Source organism: Diaporthe batatas, assembly GCF_019321695.1.
Source record: "Diaporthe batatas strain CRI 302-4 chromosome Unknown Contig00025, whole genome shotgun sequence".
NCBI classification, from domain to species: Eukaryota; Fungi; Ascomycota; class Sordariomycetes; order Diaporthales; family Diaporthaceae; genus Diaporthe; species Diaporthe batatas.
In genome coordinates, this window is record NW_025408572.1 from 256806 (window position 1) to 274060 (window position 17255).

General features: G+C 44.3%; 5 protein-coding genes across 5 annotated transcripts; 2 read left to right on the forward strand and 3 right to left on the reverse strand.

Moving 5' to 3' along the window:
* Positions 1-423: 423 nt before the first annotated feature.
* On the reverse strand, positions 424-1672 carry KVR01_013301 (uncharacterized protein; the record flags this gene model as incomplete). Its single annotated transcript, XM_044792979.1, has 3 exons — positions 424-436; positions 510-712; positions 875-1672. 3 exons carry the CDS (start codon positions 1670-1672, stop codon positions 424-426), a joined length of 1014 nt encoding a protein of 337 aa, XP_044637755.1.
* Positions 1673-6580: 4908 nt separating this feature from the next.
* On the forward strand, positions 6581-7085 carry KVR01_013250 (uncharacterized protein; the record flags this gene model as incomplete). Its single annotated transcript, XM_044781520.1, has 2 exons — positions 6581-6696; positions 6773-7085. 2 exons carry the CDS (start codon positions 6581-6583, stop codon positions 7083-7085), a joined length of 429 nt encoding a protein of 142 aa, XP_044637704.1.
* Positions 7086-8210: 1125 nt separating this feature from the next.
* KVR01_013311 (uncharacterized protein) lies at positions 8211-8879 on the reverse strand (the record flags this gene model as incomplete). Its single annotated transcript, XM_044788304.1, has 2 exons — positions 8211-8632; positions 8864-8879. 2 exons carry the CDS (start codon positions 8877-8879, stop codon positions 8211-8213), a joined length of 438 nt encoding a protein of 145 aa, XP_044637765.1.
* Positions 8880-9370: 491 nt separating this feature from the next.
* KVR01_013268 (uncharacterized protein) lies at positions 9371-11036 on the reverse strand (the record flags this gene model as incomplete). Its single annotated transcript, XM_044784033.1, has 4 exons — positions 9371-9658; positions 9902-10079; positions 10464-10764; positions 10886-11036. The coding sequence occupies 4 exons, from the start codon at positions 11034-11036 to the stop codon at positions 9371-9373; spliced, it is 918 nt and encodes a 305-aa protein (XP_044637722.1).
* Positions 11037-15143: 4107 nt separating this feature from the next.
* On the forward strand, positions 15144-17150 carry KVR01_013309 (uncharacterized protein; the record flags this gene model as incomplete). The annotated part of the gene is made up of 3 exons (XM_044785983.1): positions 15144-15147; positions 15215-16872; positions 16956-17150. 3 exons carry the CDS (start codon positions 15144-15146, stop codon positions 17148-17150), a joined length of 1857 nt encoding a protein of 618 aa, XP_044637763.1.
* Between the last annotated feature and the right edge of the window lie 105 nt (positions 17151-17255).

A 17255-nucleotide genomic window follows, 5' to 3' on the forward strand; every position in this document is an offset into this window, starting at 1 on the left:
GATACTCTGCATCTCCCCGCATCTCCCTTGCAACTAGGAGGACTCTATCTATACTCAAATGGCAGTTCATCGCCGTGAGTTGGGAATCGAGCTGAAAAACAGGACGGCCCCGAGAGTGCATCAGACACCAGTCGCCCGGCCGCGCCGTTGGCGGGAGCACCACCTCGTCCAGCGCCGAACCCCCGGATGTCAGATGATTGGATCCAGATGGTGTGTCTACAAGCCATGTCCCAATTCTCGTAATCCTACCTTCTGCGAGGCCTGAATGGAGCCCAAACTGATCTTCAAATGCCCATTCACCATCTCTTTTAACAAGACGATAGCCCCAATAGACATCGTGTTGACCAGAGTCCCAAGCAGGTGGAGGCTTTTGGGGGGCTCTCAAATCGACGCCATGACCCGGTGAGCAGATTGTATTGACACTTAGTCTTCGGGACTGTTCAGCAAGATGCTCTGAGGGCAGACTGCCTAATCTCAGATTCTGTGCCACGTTGGCGGCGAGGTCATACCAACGACTATCCCAACCACCCGGTCTCTGCTTGATGACCGCCATGACCTGGATGGCGAGGTCAAAAATATCCCTGCCGTAGTCCACGGATATTGCTTCATCGTCAGGCCACCTGACCATAGACAGCGTTCCGTATACCTTATCTCTGATATCTCCACACTCTTGATATCTGATTTTCCACATGAGGGAGCCGAGGCTTCTTGTCTTTGGGTTTGGGGAGGAGCCTGCACCTAGCAGCCAAAGAAAGTATTTGGTCCATTGACAGTTGTATCGACGCAACTGCTCTTTCGGAGTGAACGGGTGGAGCAGTCCCCATACCATATCAACTGGCTTGATAACCCAAGCAGACGACAAGAACGTACTGACCTGAGCCAATCCGTAGACACAACTCATTTGAACACTTTCCAGCCCGCAAGTGACGATGACCTCTCTGCCCAAGAAAAGCTCCTGGCATATCCACGTCCTCTGAAAGTAAGGAGCCGCCAAGAGGGACTCTAGCGCAGTGCACAGGCGTATAATTGAGCATCTCGGCATGCTCAAGATGAACCAGGTCACCATCCGCGTCCACTTGTCGTCGGTCATCCGCGCAATGTCAAGCTGGAACTCGTCATCCGGCAGCCAGTGCTCTCCGATCGACCGCAGCAGTCCAGACCGCGACTGGATTCTGCGGAATAGGAACATGTCGTCTGTACCATCGACCGGGGCCCCGAGGCAGGCCAGCACGTGCTCGGCCCGTCGGTAGACGCGACCCATCGCGACCACCTGCGCCTCCCTCTCGGCCTGATTCTTCTGGTCGATGCAGACCGCGTCGCACCAGAAGTAGCGTTTGTCGCTTCCATGTGCCCCCCTGGAACGCGAGAGCTTGGCCCTGCAGAGGGTCGCTTGACACAGAGCGACTTCGCAGTTCTTAGTCACACGCAGCGACCGGCCATTGATCTGCAGAAGGGCGGTCTGCGCCGGATCACCCCAGCTGTAGGAAATTGCGCTGAACGCCGGACTGTCCTCGATGCGCCATGTCGTTAAGTCGCAGTCGAGGATGTGAGAGCCATCCCCATCGTGAGCTTTTGCCGTGAGAAGCCTGATGTAATTTGAAGCATCCGGCAAACTCTGGTGCTCGTATTCAAGTCCCAGACTGCAGTTATCGCTGTCGTCCATGGCAATCATGACTTAGTTACCTAGGTAAGTACCTAGGTAGGCAGGGGCAAAACTGTTAACTTGGCTGAGACTTTGCAGCCAAGCCATGGGGCTTCTATTTTTACACCGGCAGCCGATTGCCCAGGCGGTTGCTTCTCTGCACCCGACAAATCCTTCCTGGAGCCGTGTGGGGATTCGTGTACAACAGTTAAGTGGCGCTAAAACCTCCCAAGATTCCCCGGACCCACTACTCTATAAACCTATAAAAACTAAGAGTAAAAATTAGATACTCTATTATACTTCATCTAAGTAACCTTAAGGGTACTATATTAGTACCTATAGATAGCCTATAAGAGTTATAAGAGCCTATAAGGCTTACTTTATTTTTAAAATATATCCTTAATATAAAACTTATAGTAACTATAAGAGTTACCTTTCTATAAGACTTAAAAGATTAAAGTATAAAAGTTATATAATGAATTTTTAAGGAGAGAAGTAGGTATATATTTTTAAGGTAGAGGAAGAGGTAGTTATAAAAAGGTAGTTATAAAGAGAAAGAGTAAAATAAAAATAAAAATAAAAATAAAAATAAAGATAAAAATAAAGATAAAAATAAGGATAAAAATAAAGATAAAGATAGAGATAAAGATAAAGATAAAGATAAAGATAAAAATAAAAATAAAAATAAAAATAAAAATAAAAATAAAAATAAAAATAAAAATAAAGATAAAGATAAAGATAAAGATAAAAATAAAGGTAAAAATAAAAATAAAGATAAAGATAAAAATAAAATAATATTTTAAAGTAAGTTAGAAAAGAAAAACTTTAAAATTACTTTAAAAGAAAAATTCTTTTTAACTATCTTTTATATTTAAATAAATAAAGTAATCTTTAAATTATTAAAATCTTTTTATATAACTTTTATACTTTAATCCTTTAATTTTTATAGAAAGGATTAACTCTTATAATAAGTGTAACTCTTATAGTATATATAACGTTTATAAAGAGTTATAACGCTTATAAATCCCTCTTATTTATTAATATAGTAGTCATTCTTATTATAATATATAGTTTCGCTTCTATTCTATATACGTCCGAGGATATACATAGCGCCTTTATACGGTAGTAAGCACTTAAAACCTTATTATAATATATTTAACTTATATTTTAACTACTTTTTAATTTAAATTATACTTTTTTTAATTTTAATTATAATTATATTATATTTATATTAATATTATAAAATCTTTTTAAATATTATAATTATTTATTAATTATTAATTTAACTTTTAAACTTTTATTTTAAATAAAAATTCTTATAATATCTATTAATATATTATTAATTATTTTTAATTTTATTTAATATTATTACTTAAATCTTATTATTTATTATAATCAAACTTAATTATTATATAATAAAAATATTTTAAAGTTAAAATTAATATTTATAATTTTAAAAGTTAATAAAATATTACTAATATAATAATATAAACTTATAAACTTTTAAAATAATTAATTATTATAGTCTTTTAATTAAATAGTTTATTATACTCGTAGTTATTAAGTTTAACTATTATAATAATTAATTTTAAAATTATAAGTTTAAGCCTCTATAATTTAAAAATCTTATATTAAGTAAGGGTATTAATTTAAAAGTATTAATTAAATAGTAATTTAAAGTAAGTTATATTTATAAAGAATTATTTAATTATAATACTATAAAATCTATTTAAAAACTTAATTAAACTAATAAAAATAAAGTTATATTAAGCTTCTATTCTATTTAAAATTTTAAACCTTCTATTTACTATATATTAATTTAATAATAAATATTTCAATTACCCTTAGCTAATTATAACTTAATATTCCGTTATATAAAAATTATTTCCTTATTTAAGTGGTTCTAATAAGCTTTAATAAACTTTAAATAAAGGATATAATAGTATAAGTTTATAAACTATTAAAATAACTAATTATTAAATTAATTGTTATAATCTTTTAATTAAATAATCTATTATATTTATAGTTAATAAATTTTACTATTTTAATTTAAATTTATTATAATAATATTATTTTATATATATTTATTATATATATATTATATAAATATATTTTTATTAAATATTTATTAAAGTTATAAGTTTATATACTTTATTTATTTTATTAATTAAAGTAGTTTTTATATTTTTATAATATTAAATTATAGCTTTATTATTTCTTTATATTATTTTTAAAGTAATTAAACTTTTAAATTTATAATTCTTTATAAATAATTTAAACTTTTATTTTATTCTAAATTATAAATATTATTTTAATATTAATATTTTATATATACTTTTAAAATCTCTTTTAATATAAAGTAAAAGATTTATAATTATAATTTTTAATTGATTTTTATTTAATTAATTTTTAATTATAATTTAATTTAACTTAATTTAAACTTTCTTTTAAGTTATATAAAAGCTTTTATTTTTATAAATATAAACTTTTAATTAAAACTTTTAAGTTTAAATTTAAGATTTTATAAATTTTAATTTCCTTTAAGTTAAGTTTATAATTTTTAGCTTTTCTAAAAATATATTAACTATTTTAAATATTAATAACTTTTTTTTAAAGTAAAAATCTATCTTTATATAATTATAAATTTAATTATTAATAGTTATTTTTTTATTTATAGTAAAGCTATTAGAATTATAAACTCAAATATTATATATAGTAATAGTGTGTGGTTACTATACTTAAAGGTTATCTTTTAATTTAATAGTATAGTAGGCTAAGTGACTATTTTTAAGTAGTTTTACTTATAAAGTTAATAGATAGGTGTTTATTTAAATAAAGTTAGAACTTTTAAAGGAATAATAGCTTTATTTTTACCTATTTTAATTAACTTATTTAAGTTATATAGCGACTTTATATGTAATATTTAATAGTACTAAAACTAGCTTATAGTTTATAATAGCTTTAAATTTTAATAAACTAGTTTATATTAAGGTTAATAGTATTAACTTAAATTAATTAAGTATAGCTTAGTGTATTAATGTAGCAAGGTATTTTTAAATAATAAATAGTGTTATAAATAATTATAAAGTTATTATAAAAGTTTTATATAATAAACTTAATTAAGTTAATTTTTAAAAGATATATTATATTTTATCCTTTTACAACCTTAATTATTTACTTTTAGCTTAATAGTAGAATTAAAAAATATAAATAGTTTATACTTTTAAAATTATATAAAAGCTTTTAAATTAAAAATAATATTTATTTAAAGGAGATAGTTTTTTATTTATTATTTATAATATATTATATTAAAAATATTAAACTATTATTAATAATAATTTTAATTAACTTTTAAAAAAAGAAATATTTAAAATAATTATTAATAAATTATTATAAACTTATTAATAAGTATTTTATATTAAATTTAATAATATTAAATTAAATTATAATATAAATAATAGAATTAACTAAAAAGTATAATTATATATAGTATAGTAAGTACTTAAAGGACTTAGAATTCAATCCTTTAGGGGGCTTTCTGCCTGTACAAATTTAGAAATCGACCCCATAGAACACCTTTCGATTTTCTAGAACCACTCGATTCGTGATGACCCTGATCGACAGTAAAGTCAGGCCCAAGCCAGCGTAGCAATAATTGTGTACCTAAAAAAAGGCACCTCCGAATGGTTCATGCCGAGTTGCCGGAGCAAGGGGGAGATCATAATCTCTCTCTCCATGAAAACGATACAGTCATTCGGCTGCGAGATGGAGCGAATAGGAGTTACCGGCTTTACCTAGGTACACTACATCGAACTCAGGTGTCCCCCTGGAATCCCATCTACTACATGGTACTCTCGCGAAATCTATGTTGTGTCAGAGCGTGGGGCAGACGAATTGGGGCCAAGTAACACTGTGGGGGGAATGACGTTCATGCGAGAAGGCTTCGCCGCTCAACCGACGCCCGAATTTAGTCTCGGGTCTTGGACAGGCTATACGGAACGGAACGGCTCGCCAACGAATCCCTGTCGAAAGTGCAGCCTCCCACTGAATTTCCGTCCTACAGGACGGTCACCAACCCCTTTTCCCGCGCCATTATGGATACTTGGATTTCCCCGACCCCATGACTTTGGTCTCTATCTGAGCCCTGTTCGCGTGACAGTGCTGCATGGCAGCTTGGTAGTGCCATGGCCTCTGGTTAGCCCGCGGTAGATCTCCGAGCGGGGCATTTGACTGGAGACTCCCCGCAGAACGGGGTGCCGCCTCCTGAATCCTGTGGACCTGTAAGGTGCTTTGGACTTGCCGTGATCCAACGACACCGACTCATGCCAGCCCAGACAGCTGTTGTATACGAGGACTGGCACGTAGCAATGACGATGTGAGTCTCGGTATCATGACGTACATGTGCCAAAGTTTGCATGACTCTTTGTGGCCATATTCAGCAATTTGGACACGTTGTTAACATACTTTATTGGTCGGGCAGTAATTCCTCACGTTGGAGTGCTGACGGCAGGACGTCCAGCAACGTGCAGAATCGTGCAATATGTTACTGGGCCTAAGAGCACACATCGTGCAGATAGAACCCTGCTTCAATAATGAAGTCACATTCAGGAGCATGAAGGTTGACAACAAGGATAGTACCAGCCCCGTAACAAACAAAGGTCGGAGCCCCCAGACAATAGTGGGCATCAACATGACAACGTCCTCAGCTGGGTCCACCTACGCCTATCATTGCCATCTCTAATGCTGCCATACCCATACTCCAACGAGGCAGGCGGTCGACAGGACATCTATTGTTTGAAATGATAAACATAAATACCATCACCACGTCCATCATCCATCAATCTATCTCTTGTTCAACATCAGTGACTCACACAGATATTTAAACAACTACTCAAAAATATTACAACCTCTCTCAACCCTCAAAACACAATCATCAAAATGCAGTTTACCACCGCCATCCTCGCCTTTGCCGCCGCCTCCGTGGCCAACGCCGAGGTCCTCTTCAAGGCCTCTGCGTTCAACGCTGCCTGTGTCCCCCACGGCTCCGAGTGCATGTGAGTAACTTTGTTCCGCCGCCACACCATACTATCCCAGAAGCCAGCCCGACGCTGACATACCCATTTCCAACAGCTATGCGTTTGACGTCATCTCCACCGACAACGCCTCGGCAGCCCCGGTCAGCTGCCGTGCCCAGGTCCAGACCACTGACGGCACCCTGCCGGAGGTTAAGGCCGGCGAGGGCAAGTGTGGGGAGTCCGACCTGACCTTCTTTGTTGCTAAGAACGGCGACGGCCTCCGCGTCAGTGTCTCCAAGCCCGTCTCCACTACCGTCCAGCGCGTCGGCTCCCACATCATTACCGGCGGCGAGATCGAGCTGGAGCAGGCCGGCGCCTCCGGCGGGCAGAAGTACACTGGCCCCGCCGCATTCGACCTGGAGCGATAAATCTGGCCGTCCTTTGCGGTATAATCTTTTTGGAACGGGCTGACCGATATGGATGTTTCTGTTGAAGTCGCTCTGTTGGATGTACATACTTTGTCGGTGGGCATATCTAGACCTTATAAGAATCTCTAAAACCCTAGGAGTCAATCAAATATTGATTGGGGCGGAGGCCTTCATTCTCCTAAGATATCTCCTGATAAAGTGACATGTGTGGTCATCAATGCACAATAACCAACGTACCCGAAGTCTTTGTTCATGACAGTGCCCCATTCTAGACAGGCTTCTGAGCTGAAGACCATTAGTCGGATGTTTACGTGTTTCCAGTCTAGTGGAAGCGTTTCTCATCACTTAGAACAATCGGAATATATATACAAAAGACTTAAATTTATTCAACAATCTTTTACTAAATAACACTTGGCTTTTTGAAGATTTGGGGTTGCTCTTTGGGGTTTCCGTGATTTCCCAACCAAGCTGTCTGAAAAGGAGCGTTCTAGAGTGGAATGAGTGGCATTGGTTCTGAAGGGTTCAAGGAACCAAAGTGCGACTGCTGCATGGTTGAAATACAAGACTCGACCTTTCGCAGATTTTATGACCAGGACAGGTCCAAATGGCAAAACCAAATTTTCGGGAGGATCATGTCCAGGTACTTCGAGAGTTCATTGCAACAGGATTGTATTTTAAATCCAGTTGCTTCTCATGCATTTACTCGGCTTCTAGCTCCGCCACCCCGTTGAAAAAGGCTTGTAGTAGAGACACCAAATCTTGACCTGAGATCCAAAGTCTCTTCATTTACCAACGGGCGATTCGGATATCAGCATTCGTGGGCATGGCTCAAGGCGAGGACTTGTAGGGCGACATGGTGCCTTCTGAAACATTGGCTTACAGAAGACTGAGCAGTCAATATCGAAGCCTGATATGGCGAAAGTGACTGCGTCTATGTTTAAGATACATGTTGCCTTACGCTTTTCCAAGGGGAGACCGACTCCTGTTGCAGCTAGTACAGTAACTCAAAGAATACAAACAGTCGACGCCTGACTTGCTGGCAGTGAATGCTACTAAAAGCGAAGACATTATCTTGTATTAGAAGCCAAGAGCCCAGCCTCATGATAGCAGATCTCTGCTACTTTCTCAAAACATCTGGTAGACATCAAAACGCAAGTCCCCATTAATATTCATATCCGGGTCGGTATACTCTAGATGAAACTTCTTGTTGTAGCCCTCCACCCCATTGAAAAAGGTTATAGTGTTGCCATCAACCTTCACATTGTCCATGGAAACACCACCGATTTTCACATCGACCGATCCGACCTCGATGTTGTTCAAGGGCGTCTGGCCGTTGGCGTCTAGGTAGATAGCGACCGCATAAACACCCACGGGGGTCTTGGCTAGCGTGGGGTCGTCGCCAGTGGCTGAAGTGCTGCATTTGTTGTTGAACATGTCATAGTTGCATGTTCCGGTATAAATGTGGTTTCTTTGAGTGGTCATATTGGGTGACTTGAATGCTGCGCAAGTGGTGAGGGGGCTCTTCTGCCAGTGGTGGGAAGAGAGAGCTGTAGGGATAAGGTGGGTGTGAAATAATAGTCTGCTGAGCCAAAGAGCATGGGAAAATCAACAGACGGTCTTTCCCAGATTCATATCTTCAGCTTTTATTGATGAAGCTCAAGGGCTTTCTTTCTTTGAGAGGTACAGTGGATTGAAAACTGATGTGATAACCGTCAGAGCCTTGTTTCAGCTCAAGGAAGCCAAGAGAATTGGCGGCCGCCGATCACTAAGCGGCATACCTTTGAGGTGCGCCATGGCGCGACTAATCTTGGAAAAGTAAGAAAAGATGAGCTCAGCACCCAGCATCAAGAAATCAATGTGCAAATATGGTAGGTGACTTGATGCCCAACGTGTAAAGCTGGACAACAGCCTCGTACATCATCATCCGCCCATTCCTGCGTAATCATTACTTTCAGGCTGGATTGAGAGGCCTGCATTTCTTATCACCACCCTCCCATAGCAAGTATACAATAGAAACAAAGCCTCGACGTGTCCGGAGGATTGAATTATAATTATTAGGATGCTTGTGCCGCACTGGTGCATCCATATTCGTGGTAGTTCGACTTTCACTCACTTGATCTAGGTCATCTTACACGATATAATGACCAAGTGCCATTCCGTTTAATTAACGACAAAGAACTGCTCCATGGAGGTATCAAGTAAGATCCCCATGTGTTATAGCTTTCGATCGCAAAATAGGCAGGCGAAGGTGTTTCCAGGTGGCCATCCAAATATTCGGTCCGCCTTCACACTTCGCCCCTCCTCCACACCAACTTGCTGCTGGACGCCGCAGACACTATGCGGCGCCTCATCGTAGCAGATAGTCCAAATGTCAGGGCATTCGCGAAGCCTACAAACTGACTCGTGCTCTGCAGAGCTCCAACAATCCTCGTATTGGACGGCGCCGTGCCCGTGGCCTCCATCAAGCGGTTCACGATGTCAGGAATCCAAAGTAACACGTATAGGGTTGGATAAGCGTTGAGCAGTAGCATCCGACGAACCTCCTTCTCGACGCCGCGGCTGTTATGGCCGGACTTGGTGTCCGATGAGGAGCCGTGACGGAATTCGCTCTGTGATTCAACATATGTGTGGACAAGAGGCTTCGTCACCGAGAGGCTGTTGTTGGAAGCACGACTAGTGTTGGTCATTTGCGAGTGTGGCCACGATATAGACTGCTCGTAAGACGGTGAAGAAAACCCAGCATCGCTGATTGGCGGGGGATCGTGGATTAGATGCTGCTCGACGAAGCTCATATGGATATTATGTGAGCGGAAGACCTCTTCGCGGCTGTCCCCTGCGCCATCATGGTCAGGCCCATCTGTCGTTGTAGATGCGGTCGGGCATCTTGCGTGCTGCCGGATCGGCCTGCTTTCGGCTGCCTCCTGTAGAGGTGACCCAAAGGACGTCGCGGAGACGCCTATACCCTGGTAGCGGCCCCCTGACTGCTTTCGCCAACTGTGAGTTGGCTGGTCGCATGAAACAGACGACTGAATAGTGTCCCCACTGTTTTGATTTGTGAGCTCTGCTCCTGATGGTGTCCTCGCACGGCTCCGCGCATCATTTGAGTCCATGACAAGTTTTAGACCTTGCCATCGCTCTTTGAGCGCAAACCTTCCTGCATTTGAACCTCTGCCTGTGTCTTTCTCTGACGTTCCTTGTCCCGTCAACGGATTGTAGCTGCCGGTACGGCCCCTCTCTGCCCCAAACAGGGCCTTGAAATGGCGGCGCACATACCACCAGATGTAGGCATACAGCGCCACTGTGAGGAAGATTATTGCAATCCTCCAGCCGTTAGTGAGAGTGTATCATAGGTCTGTTCTATCCGCAGTAATCCAGCACCAGTTGCCGCTTACTGGCGACATAGCCCGCATGCCAACAGCTGTGGTGCTGGTGATGACTGGCACGAACCATGTCGAGAGGCAGATGATTGTCTTGGCCGCGAGTGAGACGTTTGGTAGATAGGTCTTCCGTGTGATGGTCAAAAGTGTCACGATAACAATTGCCATGATTGTGAAGTCCACGGCCTGTACGGTCAACTGGTTGACGAAGCCGTTGGCGATGCAGGCTGGGCCGGGGTTGGGTGCTTCGGCCTGAATGTATATGCCGCCCGATATGGAGTTATTGAGGGTATTCAGGAATTCTACGCGGCAGATAGTGTTAATAATTTGGGATTTGAAAGCCTCGTGAATGGCCGATACCAGAATATACGTCTCGTTCATGCGGTCGCGTTGCGGAGGGGGGAAAGGATTGTCAGTACGTACCCGCGAGAGCCAGGTTGAAGACCAGAACCTGCCTGAAGGACCGCAGTTCCTCCCGATACACCATGTATGATACCAGCACGCAGAAAGTCGCAATGCAGGAGATCATGCTCCCGGCAAGAGTAAACCTCGCGACGACATTGTCATATGCCATGTGGACAGCGACAGAGAGGCCTAGCTGAGTTAGGTGGTCTGCGGCTGAGCAAGTGTCTAGGTATATGAAAATTTAATCGCACGTGGTGTAAAGCTGTCTGGTTACTATGATTAGTCACAAAAAGGATTGTAACGCCAAAGTTGTGGCGATCTAGGAGAGAGGTAAGGAAGTCGATTTGTTGTAGAATATCGAGAACTTACCGTAGTAGTATGTGATCTTCGGCATAATCTCACTACTTGAAAGAAAGAGGGGGAAATTTCTTGTCAGCTGCGCTATCTTGTAGTCGACAACTAGAGACACTACCCCACGCTATCTCAGCTTCGTGGTAATGCGTATAAGACATGACTGAGCAAAGTTGGAAGTCACCACACTCAGACTATGCAGCTCATTGAATGGCTGGGCCACTCGCTTCTACTCCGTACGCACCATGTCAGCTTGTCCTACATGACATGCACACTTGGAACCATCAAGTTATGCCAATGCTTGGCTATTTCGCTAGTACCAGACAACACCGTCAACGTGTAACATCAAGAAGGCTGTGAATCTATTTAGTTGCATAAGAGGATGCTGACGTGAGGGGGGGGGACGATAAGTCTTCCTAAGATATCAGATATTCGCACCCTCAGAAACAGAATACACCCGCACAAGTATATTCCCTTATACACATCACCCATAATGCCTACAGGACAGCCTCCTATAAGATAACCTCCTATGGGATAAAATCTGGTGATGGATCTGCATCTCAACCTTCGGGCGAGAACGACGATGACGCACCTCCTTGCAGGGAGCCCAAGGGCAAGGAGCTCATGCCTCATGACGGTCTGACCCTAGGCACGGTCCGCGGCGAGGTCGAGACAACACAAGCTGGTGACCCAGACGCCTCGAGTAGCGAGGGCTGTCGCTGCAGCCCCAGATGACGATGATGGCAGTCTATGAAGGATCTGTCAGAGGGCCACATTCTGGGAGATCACATATCTCATATGATGTTTCGAGGCTTGCAGGACAAGAAAGAAAGACGTCGCAAGAACAGGGAGCAGAATTTCAACTCAAGTTCCAGGCGTGTTCTCGAGAAAGCTTGTCAACCACAATGACGCCGTTGTCGACCAAGACGGCGAAATCTTCGGAGAAAGAGGATCGGAGACTTATTCGCCCAAGTCCCCGGGGGGACGCGATACAACAACGGTGAGCATGGCAGCGCTCTAGGAGTTCTGGCTCTTCTTCTGTGGACAACAGCTCCCATGACAACAACGGCACTGGTGGCAATACTGGTGACGACCAGGGCCCACATGATGATGGCGCCCCTGATTCATCTTTCGGCCTCGGCAACTCTCAATGGGGTCGAGATTCATGCTCTGGCGGCGGTAGCTTTCGGGGAGGCAGCAGTTTTCATTGCCGCAACGCTCCCGGTGGCTACCAGAACGGACATGACGATGGTGCCTCTGGCCCGTCTTCCGGCATGCCTGGCCCTTTCAACAACACACCTCGCCACCCTCCCCATCTGCCTGGCCCGTCGTCCGGCATTCGCAATTGTAAATGGGGTCCACAGTCATCTTCCGGCATTGACGGCTCCAGATGGTATTCAGGGCCATCTTTCGGCCGCGGCAGGCCCAACGGCGGCAACGGCAATGTTAGTTCGTACTCTTCTTCTCCTTTCACAAAATCACAGGTGACTAACATTACGAGCAGGCGGGGATGAAACCGCGCAAACCGTGACCGATGGCGGCGCCCCTGGCTCATCGCCTGAGGGCACTGGAGGACAAGACCTCGAGCAAGGCAGGAAAATACACGATATAGGGCAGAGGAGCCGATTTGAGCGGTATAAGCCAAAATTTCACGATCCAGAATGGCGCGCCAAGGAGAGAGTCAAGAGCCTCGCGAAAAGATGCAGCTGCAGCACCTCCCAATCCTCCAAAGGCTCCCTCTGTTGCCAAGGGTCCGTCTCCTCCCAATGCTGGTCCTCCTAACGCTTCCTCGCGCCCGAGGCACAAGCATCATGGTAACCACGGGAAGGGCGGAAAGGCTAAGAAGCCCTACGCCCAAAATGATCAAACCTCCCCAGTCTCCATCGACTCCGCAAGGGTGGAATCCATACATCCAGAAATCTGGAGCGACGGGGCAGCAACTGGAAGAATTGAAAACACACACAAAAAAAAAAAGAAAGAAATGGTCGCCGAGGCCATCTTACGAAGGCGCAAAGACTAAGCTCGGGCAAGAATGGGAAGAACCCCTGAGCGGTACAGATGGAAAGGTTATTGAGGCTCCAGAGTTTCAGAGAGTCTGTCGATGAGGTCTTTTTCTTTCTGGCACGGAGAGTATTGAAAAATGGTGTATGCGGCAGTGGAATCGAAATAAGTATTAGTAGTTATAGATTGAGAACAAGGTGTGCGCAGCCGGCGAAGCGTCACCTACCAATGATGACACAGACACAGATTTGGACTGTACCGACAAAAGTGCCCCTACACATGCGTGCCTCTTTCTCCGATGATGTTTGCTCCCTATGCTTATTAAGTGCGCCGGCACGAATAGGGATGGCCTAACTCTATGGCTAGAATACTAGTTTGTTCAAGCAAATTGGAAAGTCACTGCCAAATTCTCTGCACGGGGAAACCCACTGATTTAAAATAAAATAATTCTACATTGCCTTGCCCTTCTAGGGAAATCATTGTTGCTCCGGCTTAACAGAGGAACTCAAAGAATACAAGTAGTCCATATTCCATGCTTACTTGAGTGATGCGAAGGCGACGGCTCAGTCTAGAAACGCCGGCTCGGCTCTAGATGGCCAGGAGGTAAGGGACCTTAGCAAGGTGCCAGCACCGGAAGCTGGTGGAAAGCCATGGATTTCAAGCAGTGACTGCTCATGTCTTAGATAGTGATATATCAGAGGCTGGCTGCAACACCTGCTAATAATCAACAAACTGGAATCCAAAACGAACCCTGAAGTTTGTTGAATGTTGACAAGCTTTTGCCAAGTCAGCCCGGTGGATGCTAATCAACTTGATCTGCCGCCGTCATCTCTTGGCACGGGATCTATCGACAATTGTAAGGGTATAAGGAGCTTCCAAGTCAGTGTGGTTCCCTCGACAGGCATCCGGATCGTTGCCCTGAATCAAACCCAATGTCAAGCCTCCATCGGATGAGTAGAGACACGAACAGTTGGCCTACGTCGGCCAGCGAACTGAATAAGTCCCTGAATCAAGCTTGATTCATTCGGGCGACCGGCAATTCAGGTGACAGATGCTATCAGAGGGACGATAAGGTCATATCAATAACACCGAACGTGTCATGTTGGGCTGCTGGTTCCATGGCCTGCTGGTTCCGAGTGTCCCGAGGTCACCATCGCCACGCGTACACTAGAAACGTCCCAATCGAGTTACGGCCCCACTGGTAGCAGGGCCATCCCAGCCAGTCGCGTGGAATGTTCATCAAGCATTACCCACATCTCGGTTTCCCCATGGCCTCGTATCTTGGCTATCTTGGATGGGCAAATGGGCGCGGCTGATAACGCGATCGTCCGCATGGCACGTTGGCACGCACCACCTTCCCCATCTGGAGTGCAAGTCCTCCGCTGCTCATTACCTAGGTACTTACTCGAGACGTTAATCCTGGCTTTGTCTCCAATCGCCGCATCTATGCTCAACATATATGGGTCACGACTTAGAGTGAAAGTTGGGCTGTTGTGTGGCGATCGTGTGATAGAGACACCGAGGCACTTGTCGAGCAGGATCTTGCCATATCCTGCCAAAGATTCAAAGAGCCAGATAGGCTAGGCCATACGGGAGGGTGATATACAGTACTGCTATCAAAGATGCCAAGGGTACAAATCTTGATTTGTGGGTCTGATACCTACCTAGGTAGGTAGGCTGCGACAACCCGGCATCGTAGTAGGAGATATCCGAGTGGAATGCGTAGGATGTAGTATCACTACATGCAATGTGACGGACCCTCTGTTTGCTTAGACTCTTATAACTATCATGTGCCGCTTGTGCTTGCGTTTGAAATATCCCTTCGCATCCCCTCTCCAACTTCCGCTTTATTAGCGGGGTGGCAACCTTCACGGCCACTCGTTGTTGCTCTCAACTCGAGAGCACTATTGTTCCGAAACTCAATATGTGTAAGCGCCTCAATGCCTGTCTTTCCATTTGTTTCTTCTTGACTGGTAGCAACTGACATCATGCTAGCGAAACTTACCACTGATCATGGCGAGGCAAGCATTCTGCCTCCGCCCTTTGAGGAACCCCCAGCCGTCCACCCGGAAGTCGGCACTGTGTCTGAGGAGAAGGCCAATTTTGACGCAGAGATAGTCACCAAGACCTCCACAGGTATCGGTGACGTCTACGATCATGAGCAATACCCCCCACCCACCGACGAAGAGCGAAGCACTCTTCGCAAGGTGCCCGACACGATCCCCGCCATCGCCTATATCCTCTGCGTCGCCGAGCTGGCCGAGCGAGCGTCCTACTACGCAACAACTGGTGTCTTCAACAACTTCATGGAGTATCCTCTGCCTGAGGGCGGCAACGGCGCTGGAGCTGTTGCCAAGTCCGACATCAATGGCGTGCCGGGCGCTTTGGGAAAAGGCGTACAATTTGCCTCGGCACTTGTTTTGTTGTTCACTTTCCTCGCCTACGTGTTTCCCATTCTCGGCGCTTGGATCGCAGACACAAAGCTAGGTCGATACAAGACCATTATCTGGGGAGCAGGCATCGGGGCCGTAGCTCATGTGATCATGGTCGGTGGCGCTGCCCCGTCCTTGCTCCAAGCTGGCAGAGGCATCGCCCCTTTTATGATTTCGTTTTTCTTGCTTGCAATTGGTGCTGGTATCTTCAAGCCGAACGTCGCACCCACAGTGATCGATCAATACCAGCATCAGCGAGAGTACACCAAGGTTCTGAAGTCTGGCGAGAAAGTTCTAGTGGACCCGGAGACCACGATTCAACGGATCATGGTGATATACTATGGCTTCATCAACATTGGTGCATTTTTCGCCCTGGCCTCTACCTATGCTGAGCGCTACGTCGGGTTCTGGCTGGCATTCCTCCTACCAACCATCATCTATGTTTTAGTTATCGTCATATTTGTGGGCGTGAGCAAGAAGATCGTCAAGAAGCCACCAATGGGGTCCGAGCTGAACGACTTTTTCAAGATTACCTGGATCTGCTGCAAAGACAACAAATTCATGGTATGGAAGAAAGACTTCTGGGACGCCGCCCGCCCTGCTGTTTTGGCAGAGCAGGGAATGACAGTGAAATGGAACAACCGTCTCGTTACCGACGTGGGCCGCACTTGGGCCGCGTGCCAAGTCTTCCTCTACATACCCATTTATTCACTCAACGACGGCGGCATCGGAGCTGCAGGTTCCAACTTGGCGGGTTCGATGACGCTCAACGGCGCCCCAAATGATCTCCTATCCAACTTCAACCCGCTGGCAATCATCGTCTTCACCCCAATCATGGCCTATGGGGTCTACCCTCTGTTAGCCCGGAAGAACATTCGATTCGGCCGCATCAAACGCATGACAGTCGGCTTCATCATCGCAGCAATCTCAGGTATTTGCGGTGGACTTGCACAACTCTATGTATATCGCACCTCGCCTTGTGGGTATATGGCTTCGACCTGCGACAATGTGTCGCCTATCTCCGTCTGGTGGGAGCTTCCCATGATTATCCTCGGCGCAGTCTCCGAGATCCTCGTCAACGTGACTTCCTACGAGCTAGCATATTCCCGTGCCCCTGCGCACATGAAATCGGTGGTCTTCTCCATCTGTCTCTTCATGACTGCTCTCTACGCTGCCGCTGGCGAGGTCTTGACGCCTGTGATTAAGGATCCGTACCTTGTTGTAAGTGCTTCCTTGACACCAAACACCCTGTCCTCTTCTGGCCCATGATCTCTCTGGATTCCCTGCTGATACTGACGACGCAGTGGATTTGGTTCGGCCCTGCAATTGTGCTCTTCGCTCAGACAGCCATTTTCTGGATCCGACACCGGGACATGGATGAGGACGAATATATGACCTATGACACTGAATCAGACTTGGAAGTGGAGACTGTCAAGGGTGAGGATGGGAGTGCTGCCACTGTCATGGGCGAGAAGGCATCGCCGTCGGAGAAGAGCTGAACTGCTATGGACTATGCCTGGTGCGGAGCGTAGAAGCTTACCTAGGTATCTGGTTTCGTCTTTAATCTGGATCTTCTCCTATAGAGTGATATATAGTCCCTTGAT